The sequence below is a fragment of the Artibeus jamaicensis genome, unplaced genomic scaffold, assembly GCF_021234435.1.
Source record: "Artibeus jamaicensis isolate MK-2021 breed Jamaican fruit bat unplaced genomic scaffold, CSHL_Jam_final contig_3174, whole genome shotgun sequence".
In the NCBI taxonomy this organism is placed as follows: Eukaryota; Metazoa; Chordata; class Mammalia; order Chiroptera; family Phyllostomidae; genus Artibeus; species Artibeus jamaicensis.
This window is the reverse complement of record NW_026521738.1, coordinates 8,040,231-8,066,871: the sequence shown is the minus strand read 5'-3', so window position 1 is coordinate 8,066,871 and position 26,641 is coordinate 8,040,231. Positions and strand designations below refer to the sequence as shown.

Sequence of the window (26,641 nt, the reverse complement as noted above, 5' to 3'; positions counted from 1 at the left end):
GATTAGAGAGTTAAATTACGCAATGAATAAAAGTACAAATTGAAACTTAGGTTCTGTGTTAATTTTTTAAAGACTTAAAATGGTGAATTATTATACTGGTTTCTTGTTATGTTACCAATAATCAAATGGCATACTTGATATGAGCATTTTTATTTTAGAGTCTGTTTTTGGAGGTAGTGGAATTTATTATGGGATTCGTTATTCTTTTTTTGTGAATTCCTTTCATTCTGATTGAATTCATTCTTGAAAGAACTTTGACTTAAAATTTAGTTAATTATAGTGATATGGATTAACTTTTTAAATGGAGTTGAAAGGTTTTTTATTCAGAATCAGACTTTTAAAGAACTGTTTGTTAAGGTACTTTATTGATAACATTTTTGATGTATTAAGATATATCACATATAGCTATTTTTATTCTTCAACATAGGTGCAAATAATTACATATCTTTTAACTCCCACTCTCCTCCTTTTCAAGGCCAAGTGATAGAAATGAACTGGTCAGTATACTAATGAGACATTTTTCACTGAGGATTTCCCTATAGCATTACTTGCAGAGTTTGTCATTCTGTGTTCTGTTAGCCCAGTTCTGTTCAGTCTGCTTAGTCTTTTATGTCTTTCAAGTTAAATTGTTCTTCCAGTAGAAAACACAGACCTGTGTCAAATTTAACTTGATTGCTAGAGCTTGGAAAGACAACCCCAAACTTACCTTCTGCTTACTCAGCTAGATCTGTCCTGTTATCCTTTATTTTCCTTAATGTAAGGTTCTTAAATTCAGTAATGAATTTAAAGAAACTTTTTGGAATTTCCCTGTCTAGTGGATTGACTTATACTTTTTGTGTCTTGTTAGCTAAAATGTGGTAAACTAAAAAAAAAAAAAAAAAGGAAATTTAAATTGTTTAATAAGTTAAGTATTTTCATTCAGAAGTAATAACTTTCCGTGTTAATATGGCCCTAATTATTAACTCCGTAAAATAGAGTGGTACTGCATCTGACCTCAACCTAATTTTTCTCTATTGCTTGTATGTTTAAAAATTTCAGTGAGGATTTTATTTAGGCCTTTTCTGACTCTTACTTCTACCTTCTCTCTCTTCACCTTTCTTGACCTGTTGAAGTAGAATAACAAAAAGATGGTAAGTGAGGTTACACACGTGCTCTCTGTTTGTTTTCCACTTTTGCTCGGTGGGACAGTAGTTGTTGTTTTGTGTCCCTTTAGTATTGGGGAGGGGGGCATTTCCATATTTTAATTTTAAGTCCTTTCATCCTATACTTTCCTGATTGCATACAGTGGACCAAACCAGAACTGATTACTAACATAGTTTTGAACTGTTTTCCTTGTGTTTCTTATAGATAAATGTTATAATTAAAACGGAATGTGGTGTGTGCATAACATTAGAAACCAAATGACTTTGTATAGGATATGTGTGAGCCAGAAAATTGGGTGACATTGTTACATTTGGATAAATTCACTATATCGACTAATGTTAAACTGAACATTGAATATATTCTAGTTACAGTATCATGTATTTTTACTAAAGTGAGTAAAATTTCAATATGCAAATGAAATACAGATAGTAAAGTGGGGGTGGGGATTTCCTATACTATCCTTATTGATGAGCAGATTTTACAATATTATCTGAGGAAAAATAAGAAAAAAATGAGAGTCTTATATAAGGCTTTATCATAAACAACAGCTTTCCCCCCTAAATAAATGTGGCACTTTCTTCTCTTGAACTAGAAGCTTCTTGGATACATCCCAGGCAGTTTGCTCTTTCATTATAGTTTTCTTTCTGTGTTGGTGTAAGTGCTATATTTGTAAGCAAATATTTCATCTTCGAAAAAGATGAATATCAGGCATTTCTACTGATACATATTTTAACTAGTAACTAACTTTGAGAAGTTTTCTTTTGAATAAGCAAAAAAAGTAGAAATTCTTATATTTATTCTAAACAAAACATCATGCCTTTCTCTTAAAATCATAAGGAGATTTAAAAGTCTGCCTGTAGAGAACAGTATAATTTCACAAATGTTTTTTTGAGGAATTTCTTCTGGGAATTTAATTGTGGTTTTAAAGTGTGTTTGCTCAATTTTTTAATTTTGAAGTGACATTGTTCAAATGATTCTTGGCAAATATAATCTATATTGCTTGCTTTTCATAATATATAAGTGATTTTGAAACAGCATCTCAGAACAGTTACTGTAATTTTTCATTCTTTCAGGTAATAGGTGGTGGTTTAGGCTTGAGGTCCATTGATGAGGTGGGTGGTAAAAATCTAAGGCCTGATCTGATCGCTTGTGACTTGATTCTGAGGTATGAGGGCAGGCTTCATAAAGCTCTTAAAATTTTTGGTTTTGGAAGTTGAAATGTACTGAGGAAGACTGTATGTTTTAGGATTTTTTCAGTTATAATTTTTACATACAGATAAATTTAGGTAGCTTGAGCTACTCATTGTGCACTAACTCAGTAAGTTAAAAATTGTTTTCTTCCATTTTCAACGTTGTCTTGTTCAGAGGGATGGTGAGACACTCGATGGCAGGCATTTCCTTCAGCCGGGCCTATGAGCAGCGGTCCCCAGCCCTTTGGCGCCAGGGGCCGCTCTCGTGGGACACAGTTTTTACCAGTCCGTGGCCCGAGGACTAGGGGCCCCTGCTTTAGAGTATGTATGTCCTAGAAGCAGACACATGAACTTATGTTTTTAGTTGGCATTGGGTCAGACATATGTAAGCCCCTATTCTTGCATGAATTAAAAGTAAATATTCTGATGACATCTGTTGAAATGTAGTTGTGAATGTATATTGATTTATGTAAGCCATCTAATTATCTAGTGTATTACCTTGTTCATAACAAAAATATAGTCTAAAGGAAACTAACAAAATTTTGTGTTAAATTATATTTGTTAATGGCCAAAAGTAATATGCTGTATTTTGCTGTGTGTAATGCTTGCTCACCCATGTTTTTGACCCAAACTTTCAGGGGTAAAAAACAGCATTTTAATATTTTGATTCAGTTATTTATTTATTTACTCATTTATATTTAGATACTTGTTTTTGTATTATAAAGGAATTTTAGCATTTAACATGATGGTACAAGAGATTTTATGCAACAAATAATTACAAAACACAACTACGGATACAAGGTGTTTCAGGTACTACCCATGTATGATGCATACATACCTTTATTTTTCCCTCAAAAATTTTTGCTGGGGGGGGTATGCATTATGCACAACAAAACAGAGTATATACTTGCAGGTTTGGATATCACCCTTAACATTTTTTTAAAGAAGTGTTTAGAATATAGAGCAAGGTTGAAAGAATAAAACCCTATACCCTCACGTAGATTCTGACATTAATAGTTGCTATACTGATACCACATATTTATCCATCTAGCCACCCATCAGTCTGTCCTGTTTTTTGATGTATTTCAAAGTATCAGTATACTTCTCCCTGAGTAATTCAGTGTACACATCATTAAGTAGATTTAACAAATACAGATTTTCGGTTTTGCATTTTTATCAGATAATTTCAAATAGTTAATATTTAAGAAATTTGAGTGGCCCTGGCTGGTGTGGCTCAGTAATCGAGCCCCAGCCTCAGAACTGAAAGGTTGCTGGTTCCGTACACCATCAGGGCGCATGCCTGGGTTGCGGGCCAGGTCCCCAGTTGGGGGTATACAAGAGGCAACCAAAGGATATTTCTCTCCCACGTTGATGTTTCTTTCTCTCACATTTTCCCTTTCTTCCCTTCTCTTTAAAAATAAATAAATAAAAATCTTTTTTAAAAATTTCAGTATTAAGTTGTGGTAAATTAACTTTTAAAAAACTAGTTGCAACACAGAAGCTTTAGAGAACATTTCTAGCATCTGTTCTAACTTTGTTTCCCCTTTTTGTTGTTGCTTTAGTGGATGTTGCAGAAATCTGTTTTTAAAAAGAGTTCACTGTGGTTTTACCTGTGATCTTTTGTTTTGATCAAAATGTTACTTTTGTTTTAAACTCATATTTAAACCTCGATTTAAACTCGTATTTTGCTCGTGTCATTTCCCCATGTTTTAAATTTTAAGTATTATAGCAAATAGTTCTATATCTGATGCTAGTTTTTAAAAATTCATCAGTACACATAGAAGTTAGAATTATGTAATGTCTTTATTAGCTGATTTCTAAAAGTTTAAGTTCCAAGACATCGTTAGCCTTACTATACATTCGGAATTTGGCTTTTCAAAAGTGGGCCATCTTAAGTATGCTCATTGGAGACGAGACTTGTGAGTATTCTGCTTTGTGTGTAATAGCATCATTTTCTAGTCTTACACTTCAAGATAAAAAATGCTGCTCGTGAGTTCTAATTTTAAAGAATTATTTCCCCGTTTTATTTATTTATTTATTTTTTGTATCTATAAATTTTCATTCCTTTTGGGGAGGGCATGTTAAACTTAATTTCAATTCTCATTCAGGCATGTAGGTAGAAGTTTGTGAAATCATAAGTTACATAGTACATATATGCATTACTGTAGTGTACTAAAGAATTATCTTTTTTTTGCTCCTTTCATTACGCTTTATAGTATATTCACTCACCGTTTTGATGTTTAATACAAAGGACTGTGCTGCATGCATTGAGCATTTTTCTGCAAGTTGTTTTCCCTGATGTGCTATTTCACATGTCATAGGCCTTGTGTTTTGAACATTGAGCATAAGAGACAAATGAAACCTCCTATAAAACCCTCCAAAATATGAATATGTGGGGTTTGTTTATGTTATTGCTCTTCTTTTGAAAACATATTTATTAAGAGTAAGGTCAATTTATCAATTTAAACCACATCGCACATAAAAATGTATTAAGTTTTGCAAGGCATTGCTCTTGAAAGAAGAGATTTTAACTTGTGGAATGAAATGCTTGATCTGGAAGTGCCTGAAAGATTAAAATTAATTATTCCCAAGTTTTTGGAATATGGGAATATAATTTTCCGAAGGTATTTTATGCAAAATTTGACTGGTCTAAAGCTTTAATACTATAATTTTCTAGGATCTTATGGTTGGCGATGAGGCAAGTGAATTACGCTCAATGTTAGAAGTCAACTACCCTATGGAAAATGGCATAGTACGGAATTGGGATGACATGAAACACCTGTGGGACTATACGTTTGGACCAGAGAAACTTAACATAGACACCAGAAACTGTAAAATCTTACTCACAGAACCCCCCATGAACCCAACCAAAAACAGAGAGAAGATTGTAGAGGTAAGTTTTTAGATAGGATATGCATGTGTTTCTTTCCTTTTTCCTGAAAATGTTTTCTTTTATCTTACTGTTGTTGTAAAAGATAAAGGGAATAAAAGGAATTGTTGTTTTCTCACAGATCCTGTTCACTGAGCACCTAAACTGTGTGCTGACCATTATTTCTGAATAGGCTCTGTTCATAACAGAGTCCTGCTGCCGGGGAGCTTGTGTTCTGGCAGGGAAGACAGAACCCCAAAAAGTGACTTAATTGAGTGGTTTGTTAGAAGATGATAGGTGCTAAAGGGGGGAAAGAGTTGGTTAAAGGAGGTGGGGAGTCGGGGAAGGTTCTGTTTGTACGTGGGGTGTGGTAGGTAGGAGCCCTGCTTGAGAAGGTGATGTTTAAACACAGGCGGGGAGGGAGTTAACCAGGATGTATGGGAGGAGAGCGTTTCAGGCAGAGGGAGGAGTCGGAGTAAAGGTCTTAAAATGAGCACAAGCCTGGCATGATGTTAAGAGTCAGCAAGGAAGCCAGTGTGGGAGAGCAGTAGGAGATGAGGGCAAACAAGTGACAGGCCCAGGTCATCTAGGTTCTTACAGGGAATTAGACTTTTACTTCAAGTAAAATGAAGGGCTCTCACAGGGAAGGGACGTGTTTAGATTTAGGTTTTTGGGGCTGCTCTGCTAAGAGTTGGTCATAGGAAGGCAAGGGTGGGAGAGAGGCCAGTTTGGAGACTTCCAACTATCTAGGCAAAAGGTAATCATTGTTAGGATTGGGGGTGATAGCAGTGGGAGTAACGAGAAGTGGCCAGACGTGGATCTGTTTTGAAGGTAGGGCCAGGAATTTCCTGAGTTATTTGATAGGGTCAAGAGAGGGGATGGCGCCAAAGATTCTGACTTGAGCAGCTGGAGAACAAGTGACCATCGTAAGTTGGTTGGAAAAGACTGAGGTAAGTAGAACAGGATGGGGGGTGGGGGCAGAGATGGATCAGGAGTTCGGTTTTGGACATGTTAGGTCCTCATTAGACATCGACACAAAAATGTCGCGTGCGTGTGTGTCTGACTATATTATTAAGTTCAAGAGAATAGTATGAGGCCGAGGCTATACACTGGGGAGTCATCAAGATACAGATAACGGGCTCACCAAGAAGGTGACAGCGGATGGGTGAGAGGGCTGAGGACCGGGAGGCAGGAGGAGCGGTTGAAAAGGTTCCTGAGATAAGTAGTTAGAGAGGAAGAAGTCTACATTCTCAGTAGTTTGGGTCAGGAACTTTTCAAGGTTGTCTTTCGTTTTGTCCTATGAGGGCAAAACTTAATACCTTTGTATTTCAGCAGCTTTCGGTTACTACTTAATATAAATATTTTGTATCGTTCTATGTCTATGTTTAAATGGTGGGACTTTTGGAAGGGGTTTAGGAGAAATTGTTTTTAGGCAATATTTTTAAAGTCTGAATTAAAACTCAATATTTATTTATTTATTTATTTATTTAAAATAATATTTTATTGATTATGCCATTTCAGTTCTATTCCCCCCTTCATTCCCCTCCACCCTGCACACCCCTCCCCCACCATTCCCCCCTTTAATTTATGACCACGTGTTTCAAGTTCTTTAGATTCTATATTTCCCCTACTATTCTTGCCCTCCCCCCCCCATCTATTTTCTGCCTACCGTCTATGCTACTTATTTTCTGTTAAAACTCAATTTTTATATTAAGTGTTTTAAAAATGTGAGATCATGGTTTTAGGTGTAGATTCCATATCATTCCTATGGTTCTTTTTTTCCCCCTTCTAGCTACCCCTAAAAATGTGAAAGATGGGCTTTACTGTATTAGTTTATATTTTAATTTATTTTACACTTTCTGAATTATTGACAACCACTAATACTTCGTGATAGATAAGTGGTCACTTATCGTTGCTATTTATTTTTAGCAACACATCACAAAATCATGGTGTAGACACAGAAGGCTCTTTCAGAAAGCAACATGATACTGAATGAAAACCACAATGTCTTCCAGATAAAAAGTTAGGGAGCTGACACTGTACCTGGGTCCCTTTTACTGTTTGAGTGAGATATGTATGTGCAAAGGTGACAAGAATTGGTCTCCCTGTGCTCCAAGGTCTCCCCTTCTTTTAATACCTTTTCATTTTTCCTTGAGAGTGCAAACTTGGTTGTGACCAATAATGCCCTACTTTAATTTCTTCCAAAATGTTGTTTTGGTACTAAAATTATTTTTTAATGGTCTTATAAGTAAAAACAAATTCTAACAGACTTTCAAGTCAATATATGCAAGAAGCCATTTTCATCCCTGTGGAGAGGGAATGAAGGATGATGGAAGAGTACCAGTTAGAGTATTGGTTACTGACTGATGAGTTACAAATTTTAAATTCTGTATAATTATAATTGGTCGGTTTAAAATTTCTGAATAGGTAGATATTCAGAATGGTAGTCAGCCCTGCTAGTCAAGGAATGCTCAGTATAACTGACAGAAGTCCTACGTGGTGTCCCAGCCAACCTGTACCACAGGGGGTGAGGCATGATTCGGACTAGAGCAGACCCTAGCAGACGCCTCTTCCCTCCGGTGCAGCGTAGCTGAGAGGGGACCTGCAGCCTGGGCTCCGGTGGGGAGGGCGGGCTCGGCAGCTAAGCAGTTCTGTGTCTGCTGGCTTTCAGGGACTTGGCGCATTTATTTTTTGTCTTTCTGCCCTACTATTTTACTTTTTTTTTTTTTAACTGCTGGAGGTGGTTGGTCTTTGGATTAAAAGATAATTCCCTTAAGGGACATCAAATGCAGAAAGCTTTCTTTCACTCTAATTAGCCATTAACTAAAACAAAACACTCGGAAATCTTTGCTGTTGTAGCACTTATGAAATGCTTGGGGACACAGGGTATATCCGAAAATCTGCCCCTAAAATTGGAGTTGTGTGACGGTGAATGTTAATAGATGCGAAGAGATCTGAAGAGAATGGAGGACTCTTAGGTCTCTTGTATTTTGTCCAGAAACATAGATAATTAAAATATTTAACTTGTAAATACCAGTATTTTTTTCTTTTGTATTTTTAGGTAATGTTTGAAACGTACCAGTTTTCTGGTGTGTACGTAGCCATCCAAGCAGTTCTGACTTTATACGCTCAAGGTAGGTGAAGTGTAACTTTCAGAATAATCAATTCAGCAGACATTTATTCTGTCTTATAGCAAAGAAATTTGATTTTTCAGTAAGTTGTAAATCCCAAAAAAGCATAGTAATTATGTATTTATTTTCAAATATTAATCAAATATTTTTACAATTTTTAAAATTTGTAAAAAATATATATACATTTTAATTCCTAAGTGTAAAAGGATTTCTCAGTTTTTAAAAAAGTAGCAGGTTTCCTGTTTTACATTATTTTGAAGTAAAAATTTTGTACACAGTGAAGAATGATCATGGAATTTGCCTTCAAAATTGGCAGTTAAAAAAAAACAGATCTAAAACGGTTCATAGAAAAGCATGCTTGTGAGATACACCCCAAGTACAAAGAAGGCAGACATTTGGGAGTGCCTTCCCAGCTTTTAAAGTACAGCTTTAGTGGAGGGATTACTTGTTTTCTCTGGACTGCCGTTAGTACTGACTCCCCGTCTATGGGAAATAAAGCGTTGGCTGCCCTGGCTCGGTGGCTCACTTGATTGGAGCATTGTCCTATACACCAGAAAGGGCGTGGGTTTGAGTCCAGGTCAGGGCACATACAGGAGGCAACCGACTGACGTCTGTCTCTATCTGTCTGTCCCTCTCCCCGCCCCTCCCATCTCTACCCCCCTCAAATCAATTTTTAAAAACCTATCCTTGGGAGGATTAAAACATAGGCCATGTGGGGGAGAGCTCTTGTGATGGTCTAGTGAGAACTGTGGGGCTGTCAGCTAGGTGCCACAAGTCTGTGAGGCACTTGACGTGGAAAAGTAACCTCTAGTCTGTCTGGGAAAAGATAGAGAAACAGATCGGTTTGATTCAGCAAGTTGGGGCAGGCTTCCGAAGGAGGTGACTCCTATGTGTCAAGCTGTAGTGCTTCAGGAGTGCGCAGGACGTACTTAGAAAACACACCTTAATGTTAAATCTGACTATAGGTGGATTAGTAAAAATCACCTTGTAAAAATACGTAAATAGTGGGTTTTTTAAAGTCGTCCTTAGTATCACATACAGCTACTTAGAAAACACTTGGGGAGTATTGTGGCGTGTGCCTTACACTGTTGAGTGTAGAGGACAGGGCAGTGGGTGAGCTAGATGCGGGGTCAAGATGAAGATGGAAAGAAAAAGAATACTTTTTCTTTGTTAACGCATGAGCATTAAGAACTGGTGTTTTTCAGTCCTAGTTCTCAGGGTCTGTTTCTTGCCATTTCCTGGAGTAACACATGATTCTACTAAAAGTGTCACAAGAGACACGTGAGAGAATACTGATTTTAGTGTCTGTAATATTAGTAACACTTCAAAATAACAAATAAAGAAATGCTGGCTCCTAGACCATTACATTTGGTGAAGTTCCTAGTTTGGCTTCTATCCTAGTACTCGAAATTTGCTGGCTTCGGTTTTTCCAATATGACTTGATTTAAAATGTCACATTTCTCACACAGGTTTGCTGACTGGAGTAGTAGTGGACTCTGGGGATGGTGTGACTCACATCTGCCCAGTTTATGAAGGCTTCTCTCTCCCTCACCTCACCAGAAGACTGGATATTGCTGGGAGGGATATTACCAGATATCTTATCAAGGTAAGTAAAAGAAAATGTTGTAGACATCAGATTTTTGGCCCTGGCTGGTGTGGCTCAGTGGACTGAGCGCTGGCCTGTGAACCGAAAGGTCTGGTTCAATGTCCCGTCGGTGCATGTGCCTGGATTGTGGGCCACGTCCCCAGTTGGAGGTGTGCGAGAGGCAGCCAGTGGATGTTTCTCTCGCACATCCATGCTTCTCTCCCTCCCTTCCCCTCTCTCTAAAAAATAAATAAATAAATTTCAAAAAAGATTAGGTTTTTTAGTTTGTGTTTACTGACTTAACACAGAGTTAAATGTATCATCTCAGGATTCTAGTAAATCTGCATCACTAGAGAAATGGCCCAACTACTGTTATGCATAAAAATTCCATATGAGATTTATATACATGATCACTGGTATATGAATGAGAATATATCATTTCATTACATAATTATATTGCTATTCCTGAGGAAGGGGTGGAGAGGTATTTCAAGGGTGGAAGAGACCCTAAAACTGCCTCAAACAACTTAAGCAGCCTTTTCTGCCGTAAAACCTTTCTTTGAACAGATCCGTGTGAATGTAGTCTTGGTTGGGTTGACTGTTCTTGTCCTTCCCCACAAAGTATACCGATAGCAAATTAATGATATTTGACAAAAAAAAAACAAAAACGGCCCAGATGTGCCTGACTTTAATATTTAGTGGTTTTCATGGAATGTATCCAGTTTTTAGTGTTTACTGTTTTAAAGTTTACTTCTGGTTGTAATTATACTTTTCTTTAAAACATTGCTGGAGAAAACATATGAAGCTGCTGTTTGGAGGTCTGTGTGTTTTGTTAATGTTTTAAAAAGTTGGGAGTATTGTCTGTACCAGATTTCTGGAGTATGTATCTTCTCTGGGTCAGTGGCTCTCAACCAGCAACCATGCTCCCTTACAGGGACATTTCGCAATGTCTGGAGACATTTTTTGGATGTGACAAGTACAGAAATGCTACTAAACATCCTGTACCGAACAAGGCATCATGCAGTGAGCAGCCCCACAGCAAAGAGCTATGCAGTGTCCAGTTTCGCTGAGGCTGCTGTGGAGGAACTGGTGTGTGGTAGCGATGTGTGTGCAACACACTGGGTTGCACTGAGTCTCCACTTTGATACGGATTCCTTCAGTCTCCAGTTAGAGCAAGTGGAGATGAAGTTAATGAGAGTTACAATACACTTGTTCTGGGCCAAAGCTCTGGCTTAGGGTCACCACCAAAGGGATTTCCTAGCGTGGTCTTCTGAACATAAACACAAAGAATAGAGGATTTGCAATTTCAAGGTTTTTACATTGAAAAGTTCAGTTTTGCGTGAAAAGTTCAGTTGTACCTTTATGGGCATGTTATGGTGTTTTTTTTTTCTTTTGAATTTTTGTAAGTTTATTTGAGCCAGACTGATAATCTGCCAGGAAACACAATCTCAATGCCCCCATGGTTGTTTTTATCTCCCATCAGCAGGTTGAATTTTCTTACTCGTTTGTCTAACATGCTGTCACCGATCTAGTATGTGTCAGACATTGAACTATTCTGATGGAAGCTAAGGATAACACTGTCTAAGACCTTGGGATATCATGAATAGGGTGTTGATTCAGCAGATTGCAAGTTACAAGAATTTAGTACTAAATAATGCTTATTAATAGACTTGAATGTGTTTATCAAAACTATCTAACATAAGTACTCAAACAGTACCCTTTTTGAAAACTAGCTTGTTTTTCTCATTTATTATTTGTGACCTTTTGATTTTGTTCCTCCGAAATTTCTCTGCAAAACTGAAATATAAATTCTTCTGTGGCAGAGTGATATCCCTGCTTCTGAAATATTCAGTAAGAACTAAAAAGATCCGCTATCTATTGCATTTGTTATTGATGTGCCGTATTTAGTGACTAATAATAGTTTTTGCTGAGTTGAACTCGTTCAAATCAATTGTGAATTTACTATTTTCTTGTGTCAGCTGCTTCTGTTGCGAGGATATGCCTTCAACCATTCTGCAGATTTTGAAACGGTTCGCATGATTAAAGAAAAATTGTGTTATGTGGGGTATAATATTGAGCAAGAGCAGAAACTGGCCTTGGAAACCACAGTATTAGTTGAATCTTACACAGTAAGTATTTCCATATATGTGGTTTTTAAAATGAACAACCATGATTATTGGTGTGTGCTAAAGGAGTTTTCTTTGTTTTGGGTTGTTCTCATATGTATGTGTGTGACCTTTAATGTCTTTTTATATTAAGATCCTATGATTTAATTATTCTAGGACATCATACAATGTGAAATAAGAAACATAAATTCCTTTTCTACCTTAGAATACAATTAGTTACAAGGTGTTATTTTGAGATTCTATTACCTGGAACAACATTTTCAACATTTGATTTACAGAATGTTATGTCACTGAAATGTTAATTTACAAAAAATTAAAGTGGGGGTTACATTGTCAAGTAAGTTTGGGAGAGCGTCAGTTTTGCTTTACTTCAGGGCTTCTCAGAGCTTTTCATCTGTGAATGTGGGTGAGTGGGAATGTCGTTTATGTGTTTCTCAGTCTCGTTAGACTGCAGAACTCTTTAGCTTAGGATTTCGTGGGGCTACAGACATTCTTTGGGAAGCGGTCATACTAGAGTAGTATTGCTTTAATTATTCGGTAGGTGGCAGTCTTTTCCTGACTTAGTATTTTCTTAATCAGAGCTTGATGAAAACAAATGTGAACTTGAAATTGTAACTAAAGAGATTTAGAACCTTGTTACAGCTTGCACTAGGGGCGTTGATTCTACCTGAATAATGTATTGCTATCTTAAGTCTGTGATACTCATCTGGGTATCAAGTACTTCCAGATCTCATCTTTGACCTAATTATTACTAAAATAAAATTGAGGAATAGGCAGTAAAAGCAAACGTTCTTAAACCATTTAATTTATGTAAGCTCTGTATATCACAAATAGGTATGAAATAGTCATTTAAAAATACTTATAAACTTGTATAAGTTATATTGTTTTATTTTTAAAAGATACTGGTCCAAATAGTCAATAATCCAATACTTTGCAACTTAATGGTCTCCAGATTTGCTCTGGGAGGTTCTTTTCTGAAGTTTTCTTGACAGTACCTCTAGATTTACAATTTTTTATCTATTTGACTTTTGGGGGAGAAAGTGGCATGAGGCAAAGGATGAGGGAACTAAAACTCTTAAGACATTTTATTAATTTCCTCCTTTCTCAAAGAATTTGAGGTAGGTTATAAATATGTGTGCAACAGAAAAGAAGCAGTAAACTGGTAAGTGAAGAGGGGTATGGGTGAACAAATAAAGGGTAGGGGAAGACTTGATGCAGAGAAATGGGAACCATACAGCCTCAGCAGTTCCTAGGGGTAGGTGGTTCCTAGGGTAGGTGGTCCCAGTATGGCCAGTGGCCAGAATGTCCAGGGAAGTCACCCCATAGGAGAGGCTGGAAGTATAAAGCAAAGAGATTTTGTTTAAAAGTCTTCCATGTGAAATTTTCCCAGCTATATTGGGTAATTTTGTGTGGTTTTTAAACTTACCTGGTGGTTTTAATTTTTTAAGGGTAAATGTTTGAATCAGTATCTTTTTTTCCTTTTTTCTTTTTTCTTTTTTTTTTTTTTTAGAAATTTGATAGAATTCATAAAAAGGTAATTCTGGAGTTTTAAAAAGTGATTACTTTGCACATATCTAAACAATTACAGCAAACATGGAGTAAATGTTTTAAAGAACTTGCTTTGTGAGTTTGTTGTATTGGAAAGTCAGTTTTGGAATCTAAATATAATAGTAATTTTATAAATAAATACACTGAAATATTAGTGTAAAACTAATATTATCCCATTATCTCAAAAAAGTGTGTCAAATGCAGCATATACAAGCATGCTTGTTATTTAGGTCAGTCCAGTGAATTGTGAGGTAATTTAAGAGAGGGAGTCTTTAACATTTTCCCTTTAATTAAATATAATAAACAAAAATGTAACCTAGAAGTTTTCTGTGCAAGGTCATATAATGATTTCTGACCTTGTTTCAATCTTACTTGCTTAAATTAAAGTGATATCTATCCATTATTATTTAAAATGTAATAGGACTAGTAAGTAGGATACAAAGAATTACCCAATAAAAAATAGTCTAGATCAGTTTCTTAAGCTTTTTTGATCATAAAATATTTTTCAGATTAAATGACTTGACAGAAGTTTCATTTGATAAAGTCTTTTGCTAGCAAAATTAAGTTTCACAGAGTAATTATCCAATGAAAAATTATTTAAAAATTTTAATTGAATGTGTTTAGGCTACATGGTAAAAATACTTATGAAATTACAAATGTGTTAAAATAATACGAGAAGCAGAAGCAGCATCAACACCAAGTGCAATCGAAATGCAGTGGTTGATTGATGCTGCTTGTTTGTGCTCAGGGTACGCCAGTGGAAGGAATTTCTGCACGCAGGCCTTGGTGATTTCTCCAAGGAATTCCTGGTACCTTAGGGCAAGACATACCATTTTAAAAGGCAGAATAGAGTATGATAGTAAAAACAAGTGTCTAAATATGTTTTATTTTACCTTTTTTCAAAAATGTATTTTGGGAGAAGTATGTTGCTGATATGTTTTTAAAATTACTAGTGCCCTGGAGAACACTGGAAATTTTTTTAATCTTTTGCTGACTAATACCTGGTTCATCTTGGTTTCCAGCTCCCGGATGGCCGCATCATCAAAGTTGGGGGAGAGAGATTTGAAGCACCGGAAGCTTTATTTCAGCCTCACTTGATTAACGTTGAGGGAGTGGGTGTTGCCGAATTGCTTTTTAACACAATCCAGGCAGCTGACATTGACACCAGGTACGTTAGAAATGGTCGTTTCTGAGTTATTTATCAGAAGTAGGTGGGATACAAATAGTTGGAATGATCAAGTTGTCTGTTTTCTCATTCATGTATTTTAATAGATAAGGCAAATAATTTTTTGTTAGGCTGGCAGTCATTGTTTACCACATCACATCATTGTGCCTCAGAAACCATTTTAAATTTTTTATTTCAAGATCATTTAAAACTTAAATAAAAGTTGCTAGAATAATAAAGAGAACTCACACATACTTTTTATCCATTTTCCCAATCTTCTATGTGATTTAGTGCCCCCTCTCTTTTTTCTTGGGCTGTTTGAGAGTAGGATGAATATGTAAATCCTCTTTACCCCTTAATTCTCTTTGTAGTTTCTAAGAATGAAAATACTCCCTTATGTAGCCACAGTGTAGTTGTCCAGTACAGGAGTTGATTACTGGTAACATTTTTATCTGCCTTCCATATTTCAGTTCTGTCCACTGTCCTAATAATGTCCTTCATACAGTGTTTTTCTTTTCTCTAGGAAAGGATCAGATTGAGCATCACACATCGTGGTAGCTGGCTCCTAATCACCTTTTACCCACTACCAGGCCTCAGTTCTTCATAATATTGATGTCTTTGCCGAGTGGCAGCCAATTATTTTAGAGAATTTTTCTCAATTTGGGTTTAAATGATTTCTCATGGTTAGATTCAGGTTATGCATTTCGGGCAAAAATGGTGCTTATGTGATGTGTCCCTGTGAGGGTCTCACATCCAGACGTGGTGTCTGTTCCTTATTGGAGATGTTAGAGTTAAGCTCTTAGTGAAGTTTTCTCTTCGCTCCACTGTATAATTATCTTCTTTGTCCATTCCTGATTTGTAAGTAATTTGTGGGAGAAGACTTTGAGATTTTGTAAATCTCCTGTTCCTCTCCAAACTCTGCCCTCCACCTCTTTTAGCATTTATTGGTGACTCTTGCCTAATTCTGTTTTTATTGTGATTTTTGCAAGGTGATTTTCTAATTCCATCATTCCTTCTATATTTCTTAGTTGGCCATTCTAGCAGAAGGAAGTACTTTTCCTTCTCCCTTGTTTATCAGTATTGACTCATGATTTTTTCCAGTGGATTATAATTTATTATACTGTCTTTATTTTGCTGCTCAAATTGTTCCTTATTTCACCAATCAGAGCCCCTCCAGGGAGGCTTTATGTTCTTTGATGTGTGTGCCTCCATCGTTTGTTGAGCTCATTTTGTTTTGGGGCACAGGATATTCCTGGCTTGTGTTTAATTTTGTTCTTTGAATAAGTAGACATTAACAGTGTAGTCAAAACTACATTAAAAAGTCTGTGTGGAAGTAGCACTCTCCCCACCCCTCCCTGTCTTCCACCCTAGTCCTCTTCTTCCTCATATAAGTGAATGGTCTCAATAGTTTCAAATTTATCCTTTCTGTGGTTCTTATTTTCTCTTACACGAGAGGTAGTATACTAGAAATACTCTTGCCCTTTGCCTTTTTTTCTTACTATATCCTAAAAATTCTATACCGTATCTTAGAGATTGTCCTCATTCTTTTCTCCAGTTGTGTTCATTCTTTTCCTTTTCCAGTGTATACGTACCATGGTTTAGTCAATGAATCTTAGTTGTGTAGGTAGATTCCAGTATTTGTGTTGACAAATAATGTTGTAAATAGTAATCTGGTGCACACTGTATTTTTATAGTATTGGGCATGTATAGTCTGAAAATATTTCTAGAGGGGGAATTTTGGAGCCAAGGGGTAAAGTGCAGGTAGTTTTGTTATTGCTCATCATTCCCACCAGTGACATCACGGGCGCCTGTGTCCCCACAGCTTGTTCAGTTTGTCAGCCTCTTTACTTGCGTGCTGGTCTGGTGAGTGAGAAATGACAGCTCAGTGTCGTTTTCATTTGCATCTCTCTTGAGAGTGAAGCGGAACAAAATTTTTCTATGTTTAGGACCATTTTTATATCTTTGTCTAATAAATTACCTGTTTATGGTTCTTGCCTGTTCTTCTACAGAATTTTTGTAATTATTTTCCCTCCATGTTTAAGTTATTTTTATATTAGCTCTGTATGAACTGTCACAGATACATTCTCCTAATTTACTGTTTATCTCTTGCTTATGGTGTTTTTAGCCATACAGAACATGTTTTTATTCAGTTGTATAAAAAGATATATATATATTTTTTTTATTGCGTCTAGAGTTTGAGTCATAGTTAGAAAGCCCTCCTGTACGCACAGGTTATTGAGGAATTCACTCAGAAGCATTTGTAAAGCAAGTGTTTACTTACTCGTTTGTTTAACCTTGAATTAAATATCTACCCAATTTTTATGGGATGGCTGGGGAGCAGGATAACAATGGAAATTAATAAAAATAGCAATTGGCCCATAAGATTAATCTAATGGAAGATAAAATACCTGATCTAGGCATTGTAATTACGGTAAATTTTCATAATAGGAAGTAGATGGATGCTTTTGTCCTTTGATTTAATGATCATTAATAGCAAAATTGCATTTTAAAGTGGATTCCTGTTTAGGAATTAGGCATTCCTAAAACCCTGGAGTTGAGTCCAGTACCCTCTGCATAGACCCAGCATTGGCAAAGAACACAGCTCAAAATCGTGTCTGTGTGTTCTCCTTATTGAGACCGGGCACTTACCACACGTGGCCATATTTCACCTGCTTGGCTTATGCTACACTCAAGTGCCCACTCCTGCAATTAAAAACAAAACCACTGTTCTTCTAGAAGCTAGAAAGAATTACAGCAGCCTGAGCCACTGAGAACCTGGGAGTAAGTTAAAACATGGGAGCCAGTGTGGATGAAGCCAAAATAGAGGTGGCTCCTGAACTTCACTGGGAGAAGAGGTCCTGAGACCCTCACTCAGATGATATTACTTCTACTACATACACAATTATTTTAGATTTGATTATTTGATATTATAACCAACAGCATATTAAAGGAAAGAAGAGAGGGTTTGCTAAAGGAAGCTGATACACCAGTCTAACCAAAAATAACAGCACTAGCCTCAAGGCAAAGGGACAGAGGGGGAAACTGCAAAAGGCATTTAGAGAAATTGAAAAGCAAGAAATGGAAACAATAGAGTATGGTTGTTAAACAGCCACATCTCAGAGGTTCCAGGGAAGTACCGTGATATCACTGTCCCAGTGCTGAAAGTTAGTAATATACACTGTGGTCATTATTAAAAGACTCAGCTACATTTGCAAGAAAATAAGTCATGCTTTAGAAGTATTTTCATCAAAATTAATAACCTCTATTTTATGTGAAAAGAGCATCTGTTATAAAATAACAATAGTAATTGCAAACATTAAGCTCTGTGATTTACATCTTGAATTTTATTTAATTCTGCCGGCAACCCCCTGAGGCTGCCATAAATAACAAGAACTCAGAGATAGTTTTTCTAATCTGAATCCCCAAATGAATACCTATTGTGTCTTTCTAGATCTGAGTTCTATAAGCACATTGTGCTTTCTGGAGGGTCTACTATGTACCCTGGGCTGCCATCACGGTTGGAACGAGAACTGAAACAGCTTTACTTAGAACGAGTTTTGAAGGGCGATGTGGAAAAACTTTCTGTAAGTATCTGTCAACAATCCAACTGTTAAACATACTTTAAAATCCTGTAAAGTAGCTTTTGCATCTTGACAGCCACCAGAGGGCGTGGAAAGTCTTTCTAAACAAATTTCTAATGCAGCCAAGAACGGCCTTGAAGAAAGAGGAAGAAGTAAATGGTTCAGGATCATAAGCTGTGTCCCAAAATGGTCATACTCTGGTCACCTGGGTATTCAGTGGATGCATACGACTAGGTCCAGGTCCAAGCATTCTAGATTGTTGACCAGTAGCCTAGAATTGAGGAGTCTCTAAACCTGTGGGAAGAACTTGCTGTGCTGTGGAGGAATAAATGCCCCACTTGGTAGGGGTTTCTTTTTATATTTAATTAGCTTTCAGTGCTACTCTTGGACTATCTCATAGTTCTGATTCTCAGTTATTTTCGAGCTATTACTTGCATGTGTCTTAACTCCCCAAGTTATAAAATAAATACATGTCTCCATATATTTGGAGACATAATTAAAATATGTCTTGAATTTTTTTGCATCCCCATCAACTATCACAGCTCCTGAAACAAATTTTTCTTGGTAGTTGTTGATGCATAGAGTAGAAAGAAAATTTTAAACTAGTATGTAATCATCAGTGGTTGTTTGACATTGATTTTTTTTTTCTTATAAACTCTATACTGTGCTCTCAACCAACAGTCATTTAGTTCTGAACTAACCTCGGGGGTTTGTCTCACTGACTTTGATCAGTTGTAATAAGTAACGAGATTACACAGTAGAGGAACACACATTGGAGACACTAATTTCCATTTCTCATATGCGACTCAGAATTGACAAAGTGAAATTGAATATGAGCACACACACATTGAACAAATTAAAAGACTGAAAGGAGCCATATTGTCTTAAGTACTTCACTCGTCTGATTTTCTTGAGTTATAAATATAATTTAAAGTCAGTTTCAGGTGATTATTTATTCAGCATATGAAGGGTGGGGCAAAAATAGATTTACAGTTGTATGTGAACCATAGAGTTTATTCTCGCATTATTACTATTTCCCACATGAATGACTAAACAATCCTACTTTTGCCCTTTAGCCCCACCCTGTATTTGTTGAACTCCTGGGAGCCAAACACTGGCCTAGATGCAGAGATAAACAAAACAGCGGTAAACAAAACCTAAATCCCTGCTCATGAAGAATAACATATCAGTAGTAGTGAGCACTGAGAAGTAAAGTAAGGCTGGGGTTGGAAAGTGGAAGGAGTTGGGGAGGTGGTGTGTTCCTTTGGAGCGAAGCAGGGAGGTTGTCTGGTGAGAAAACTTCTGAGCAGAGAGAGACCTGAGTGGGGTAAGGAAGTGAGCCAGGTGACTGTCTGGGGGAGGAACCTTCTAAGCAGGAAGAGCAAGTGCAAAAGCCCGTGTGGTTGGGAGTTGGTGGGAGCAGGCGAGTAGGGCTGGAGGCCAGTGAGCAGTGCGAGGGCTGGGGTGTGGGGTCAGAAGGGCAGTGGGGGTGCGGGTTTCTTTCAGCCACAGCAGGCTGTGGCTTTACTGAAATAGAAGACTTGGATTTTTAGCTAAGAAATGATAGGATAGGATTTGTTTTTAAAGGGTTGGTAAGTCTGGTTTGAATAAGGCTATTGAGGACAGGGAGAAAGGTTAAGAGGAGGAAGGAGGTGGTAAAATAGGGGAGAAGGAGTGAAACGAAATGTGGAGAGTGGAAGAGAGGAGAAATACAGGGTCTGGCGGGAATACGGCTTGAGTATGGTTGGTAGGGTGTAATAATAGTTTTTTAACTTGAACATTTCACCTGTCATGATGAGCTTTGTGACATTGTTATGTTACAGAATTACATGCTTATGATTTTGTTTATTAAAAAAAGTAGGGGGCATTATTTGTGCCAGACTCTGTATAATGGGATTGCTGAGCAGAGTAAGGGGCTCAATCGAAGCGGTACATTTGAAGTAAGAAGATGAGTTTCTCTCCTGTGGTGTTCAGTTGCTTTAGGACAGGTGTGAGCAGAGAGCTGATCACCTGAATCGCAGTTTTGTCAAGCAGGTGTGAGAGGGAGAGGACAAAGTCAGCAAGGATAATGGCAGGAATGATGGAGAGGGCACGCACACTCAGGCTGTCAGAGCAGGTGTGAGGGGGACCCCCTGGATGATTTGGGCCGGGAGCGGTGGATGGGAGTAGCCTGAGAGGAGTCAGAGGGGCTGTGGAATTGTAGGGATGGAGAGAGGAAAGCAGCAGTGAAGAGGAAGAACTCCCGGTGCCAAATTTCCGTGGGCAGGAAGGGAGCCGGAAGGCACTGCAAGAGAAGCAGCAGCCAGCTGAGAAAGCTTCAAGGGCGACAGGGTCTTCAGGGCAGCTGGAGCGTCCCTTAGAGCAGGAGTGGCCGGCTGCAGCCCTGTGCCACACCGGCTGTCTTGTAGTAGTTTTTTGGGAACACAGCCAGGACTGTTCTTTTGTATGATGTTACCTATCGTCACATACTGTCTATAGCTGCTAGAGAGACCCTTAGAGCTTGAAGTATTTATTTACTCTCTGGCCCTTTACAGAAAGAGTTTGCTGACCCCTGCCTGAGAGCAAAATAGCAATTCAGAACAGTTAGAATAGTAGTTGAGCCTCAGAGATGATAACTGCTGTTTTTCTGTGTCATGTTATCAGATACTACAGTTCACTTATGTGACATATAGACAGTTTAGAATGGCATTGTTATTTTGAGTCCTTTTTCTAAGTGTTAACTGCCCATACAGATTGAGGTGTGTCCTTGTAAGACCATTAATGCTGGCCATAAGTATAAAACTTTTTCAACTTGTCTTTCATTTTGGATACTGTGTTTATTTCTTCCAGTATTCCCATGATTTATTTTGACTCTATTTGGTCTTTTTTTTTAGAATATTTTGTTTGAATTTGGGACAGTAGAAAGTAGATTTGCTCGGAAGAGCCTCAGTCTTTCTCTATTGCATGGGGCTACATTTATAGCAGCGTTAGACCTTGAAGAACTGTAGACGTCCTCTTACCTGAGCTCTTCATTTAACAGCTAGCTGCTCCGTGATTGACCCATCTGTTCACCCACCATTTGATGAGGAAAGCTGGCACAGTCAGAACTCCTGAATTCAGGCTCACAGCAGGGCACCTGGATAGGTGCTGTTAATGATGGGGTAACAGGTGTAAATCGGGACTGTTTCTGAACACACTGGCTGTGAGTTTTGGGCAAATTACAGAATGTCTCAGATACCAAATCCTGCTGTCCTACTTACATCATAGGACTTGGTGAGAATTCAACAAGAGAATACATGGAAAAGTCATTTTTATAAAGCTGAACGCGCTCTGCACACGTGACATTTATCATCTCTTTCTTCTGTAGAAATTTAAGATCCGCATTGAAGACCCACCCCGCAGAAAGCACATGGTGTTCCTGGGCGGTGCCGTCCTAGCAGACATCATGAAAGACAAAGACAACTTCTGGATGACCCGGCAGGAGTACCAGGAAAAGGGTGTGCGTGTGCTGGAGAAACTCGGCGTGACTGTTCGATAAACTCCAAAGCTTGTCCCCATCACACCCCCGATGCTTACTTTTTCCCTTTATTGCTAATCTTTGAACTTACTAAACTCCAAGACGTGGAAGAGGCCTCTCTTTGCCCTTTGACTGGAAAGGTCAGATTTTATTCTGGTGTCTTGGAGAATCTTCGTTAAATTTTTGTGCAGTGGGTAAATCTGACTATTTAATTCAACCACTTCCTTACAAACACAAGGAGAGGGCAGAGGGTTGTGTCTGCTGCTTGGTTTCTTCCTGTAGGCATTTAGATCATTCCTGTAGGCTTCCAGTTTTCACTTTACTGCTCTAATGCTGCTAGTTTTAGCACACTAGGGGGTATGCCTTTCTTAGCATAAGAAGAAAACTTTTACGTGTTATTGGGGGGGGCGGTGAGGGATGGGTGGGCAGCTGCTGAACCCTTTATGGCATTTCCTCTGTAGTGTGGCTCTTTCAACAGTTACTGGTACAGATTCAAGTACCTTAAAGCTCTAGTATTAACATTTTTGAGGAATATCAGGCTCCGAACTAAAGTGTTTTATGTGGGATTTTGTGTAGGGGTGAAAGGCAGTTACTGTCTTTTGATTTTGATTTTTTTTATTTTTGAACTGTGTTGCTCAAATGATGAACTTTATTTACCGAACTTTGATTTGGCAGGTTTTCTTCTGGTTTTGGTCTGCCTGAACTGTTTCCATATGATACAGAAAACAAGGATAGTATCCCATTACCTTGTGGCTTAAGGATTTGGCTTTTTAACATCAACCATGTAATCTGGAACTCGACTCCCTAAAATCTATCAATGAAAAAGTAGCGTGTAAAAAGTACTAGTGGACATTTAAATTACAGATTTAAAAAGTGCTAAAGAGCTGGTCTTTTCTCAGTGCTTCTGCTTATACCAGAAGCATTAAGGTAACCAACCCAGCACCAGGTACCATTCTTGGAAATAAATTATTCTTTTAGTAGGTAGCTGACCAGTGCTTATTTAATAAGAAAAGAAAGTAGATACATATAAATAATTACTGGCAGTAGGTTATAATTGTGGGATTAAAAATAACATTGAAATATGGGACTTGTTGCCAGTTGGGTAATTTTCATTAGTTTTCTATTTGTTTTGATCTGAAACTTGGTCGTGAAGTAGAATTTGAATATTTAAAATGTTGGCCAGGAAAAAAAATCAAGATTTAAATCTGTGTCTGTATTGAAAATTTAATCATAATGACTAAATCTCAGTCATCTATCTTATGCTTGACTATGAGTTGTCGGTAATTTTTAAATGTTCACAGACTTTCTTGCCTATTTCAGAAAGTCATATTTATGAATCCTATCAGAATTCCTTGGTATCTGAAAAAAATATCAAATGGTACTCAGGCATGAATTCTTTCTAAATTTGAAAAATAAAGTAATAAATTGTATTGCACTAAATACAAAATGTAGATTCTGGGAAAATGTTTTTTTTATTTCAAAAATTTTATTTAAAAAAAGAAAGCTTTGCTTTGAAAGGAACTTTTTAAGGTTTTTTTTTGGACAATTTAAATTGGAGAAATTATTGGCTTTAGCGAGTCTTGTGAGAAAACTTAAAAAGTCAGTTTATTTTAATTTTCATTATGCAGCTTCTGTTAATATTAAGTACTTGTTCTCTGTTTTACCTCAATTTGAACAAATAAAAGAAGTTTGCCTGCATGCTGGACATGCTTCGGTACATGTGAATAGCCCGTGAAAAACATCTGCTAGATTTTAGGGCTCTGGGTGTCAGAGTACTTTGGAATTCTAGAGTAGTCCTAAATCACGTTCTTGTAAATCCCCAGTCTTCTGCACACTGGGCTTTCTAAAGGACACAAATGTAGGGCCAGTACCTACTGAGCTGTTCATTTCAGGTAAATGGATTGACTCTGGGCCTCCGGTCATGATTTCATAACACGGGGGCAGAAGACAACAGGGCGGGGTGGGCTCTTCAACAGACAACGGAAGAGCATTCGGCGTCTGTCCCTTGAATGTAGAATTTGGCTTTAATTTCATAATCAGCTAGCAAACATGACATTAAAGTGGTGGTATTGATAATATATAGTATAATTTTAGATTTTCATTTTATAATTTTCCTATTCCAAGATTAAAGAATGCATTTAGTAGTTGTAGGGGTGGGAGAGATAATGTGTTTAATTGGAGTTGTCTAGTACGAGTTTCTCAAATTAAAATTTTTTCTGTTTTAAAAGAGATCCGATTTCTAGCTCTTAAACCATTGTCATTTAAATTTTTAAAAACGATTAAAATTCTTCTCTTTTACAATTAGAATTGCCAATACCTTGACCCTGTGTGTGTCTTTTTCTCTGACGCGTGGTATTGGGTGTAACTTTCACAGGTCTGAGCGCTGCTGACAATGTCAGGAAAGCGTTTTGCGAGCTCAGTGGCAAGTTAAATATTCTGAGTTTAACATGAATACACTTTTTTGATTCAGAAGATAAAATCATATTTTTCAAAGTAAATCTGAATTTTGGTTTTGTTTTCTCTTCAGTTTCATTTTCTTATATTTTTATAAGTGCAGATAGATTGACAACTGTATGCTAGTTGTTAGGCCAAGTTCAGGTTAGTGTTCTATTATTTGACCCAAAAAACCCTCTTTATTTCTGGTATGACTTTAAACACATAAGGGGTGGGAGGACAGATGAAATAAGAGCAAATTGGAGCTACAACTTTTATCAAATAATTTTTTTCTCAAGACACTGTTTTGTTTCCCAGAAGATACACTGTGGCTTTTGCAACAGTAGAAATGGTAGATAGACCTACATGTAATGTGCCTCTTTTCAAGGATATTTCCACTCATCTGCAGACTTTTAGGCATATTATTTTTAGTAAAATAACTAAAGAAAGGATGAAAATTTTATTAAACTGACCCTTTCTTGCTTTCATACTTGCCTTTGAGGATGGGGCCTGGGAAGTAGACTTCAGCGTTTTTGTTTTCCCTTCAGGAACTTGCATGCTTGAACCTCACTGTCCCCTTCATGGCCAGAGTACCCAGGACCTCCTGAGGTTTGCCTCGGGTGTCTTACCCAGTCTGTCCTTAGTTGCCTGGAGTAGAGTGTCACAGCTCTCGGCACATGTTACAGGGGACGAAAATACTGGTCACTGCATAAAGTGTCCTTGTGGACCAAATGAAAGTCTCAGTGTTTTTCTTCACCTGCTATACAATCGAATGCATTTATTAACTATACTAATTTTAGAAACACCAAAGATACCCGATTAAGGTGACCTGGAAACTCAAGGATTGATTTTAGTTCAGTATTTAATATGCTATTTAACCTGAGACTATTTGGCCAGCTGCCCACAGTACCTGGAGTGTATGTAGGGCCATTTTTTAACATCAACTCAAACTCTGGGACCTATTAAAAGATTAAAAATGCTACATACATCTGAGGTGAGTTTGGGGAGTGAGGAGTACATGGGAGAGCATATTTGTATCAAATATTCCAATTCGTGCCACGAACAGATGGGAGAAATCTGACTGGGTCGGGGGAATCCAAATGGTTTCCTCCTCTTTGGCAGAACAGTTCCTGTCCTGCCTCATTTCTACACTCAGTTTCTTTCACCCATGAGAGAAAAAAAGACTGGAAAGGACTACAGATAATTTTCTTTGAAATAGAAGGAGTACTTTATGTTTGTGTTGATCAGTTGACAGGTGTGATTTGGGAAGGAACCAATCACAAATTAAGACAGTACAGTTTTCAAGTCCGGGGTAGACGCCTGAGAGCCCTGCCTTTTGCTATTTAACATCAGGCTGAGCGTTTGCCTAGTGAAAGTTATTTATTATTTATTTTTTTAAATTAGTAAGTAAACTAATGAGCTGCTTTGCCCTTCCTTGAATGGGGGCTTGAAAAAGTGGACCCAGATGCTCAAGAATAATAATTCTACTCATAAAAAAGATGATAGCCCTGGCTGGTATAGCTCAGTGGATTGAGCACAGGCCTGCGAACCAGACGAGCGCAGTTCGGTTCCCAGTCAGGGCACATGCCTGGGTTGCAGGCCAGTTCCCAGCAGGGGATGCATGAGAGGCAACCATACATTGATATTTCTCTCCCTCTCTCCTTCCCTTCCCCTCTAAAGATAAATAAATAAAAAATCTTTTAAAAGATGATAAATATTTGAATTCTTACATTTTTATATACATTTAATACTACAAATACTTGAAATATTACTATCAAATAAAGATTGACATTTAAACAATTCAGGAAATTCTGATGTTGAGACCTGCCACAATATTAATTTGGTCTTTTTGTTAGAGAAACATGATATTGTGCAGGGGTGGGGATTATATTGTAGACCTATCACCAGATTTGCATAAGATACTTGCAGGCCCATCTTACTTTAGGAAACTAAGGATTTCCTGAGTGAGAATTCTGTTAACAGCTCATATTTACATATTTCAGGCCAACTTAGTGTTTGGAGAGTGAGAAATTTGAGCTTTAACTGAGGCTCAAGTGTCAAAAGTAATTTGATAATACACATCTGATTTGAAACCAATATACCTCCAAATGTGTGTTTTCTTAGATTTAGAAATGAAAGTTTCTGGCAATCAAGTTAAGAACTTGAAAAGGAATGTAGGTTTGAAACCTAAAACTGGGGTGATTAAGTGTAAAGGACCTTGAAGATCATTTAGGGGGGCCATTTTGCCTATTTTGTTTTTATTTAGCGATTTAGGTGGGGTTTAATACGTTAAATATCCTACAGGAAATGGTGTAGCCAGAGTATAATCACCTGATTTTAAAAAATAGTAAAATTATTTGTCCCTCAGTGTCTT

At 37.5% G+C, this 26,641-nt stretch overlaps 1 protein-coding gene across 1 annotated transcript in view; it reads left to right on the top strand.

Moving 5' to 3' along the window:
* Nucleotides 1–24,156, top strand: part of ACTR2 (actin related protein 2) — a 32,996-nt gene extending 8,840 nt beyond the window's left edge. Inside the window, exons 3-9 of the mRNA XM_053663348.1 lie at nucleotides 5,011–5,226; nucleotides 8,264–8,336; nucleotides 9,803–9,939; nucleotides 11,898–12,047; nucleotides 14,615–14,760; nucleotides 18,209–18,341; nucleotides 21,685–24,156. Of these exons, the coding sequence (XP_053519323.1) occupies nucleotides 5,011–5,226; nucleotides 8,264–8,336; nucleotides 9,803–9,939; nucleotides 11,898–12,047; nucleotides 14,615–14,760; nucleotides 18,209–18,341; nucleotides 21,685–21,855 (1,026 nt within the window). The 3' untranslated portion in view covers nucleotides 21,856–24,156. The remainder of the gene's footprint in view (nucleotides 1–5,010; nucleotides 5,227–8,263; nucleotides 8,337–9,802; nucleotides 9,940–11,897; nucleotides 12,048–14,614; nucleotides 14,761–18,208; nucleotides 18,342–21,684) is intronic.
* The last annotated feature ends 2,485 nt before the right edge of the window (nucleotides 24,157–26,641 follow it).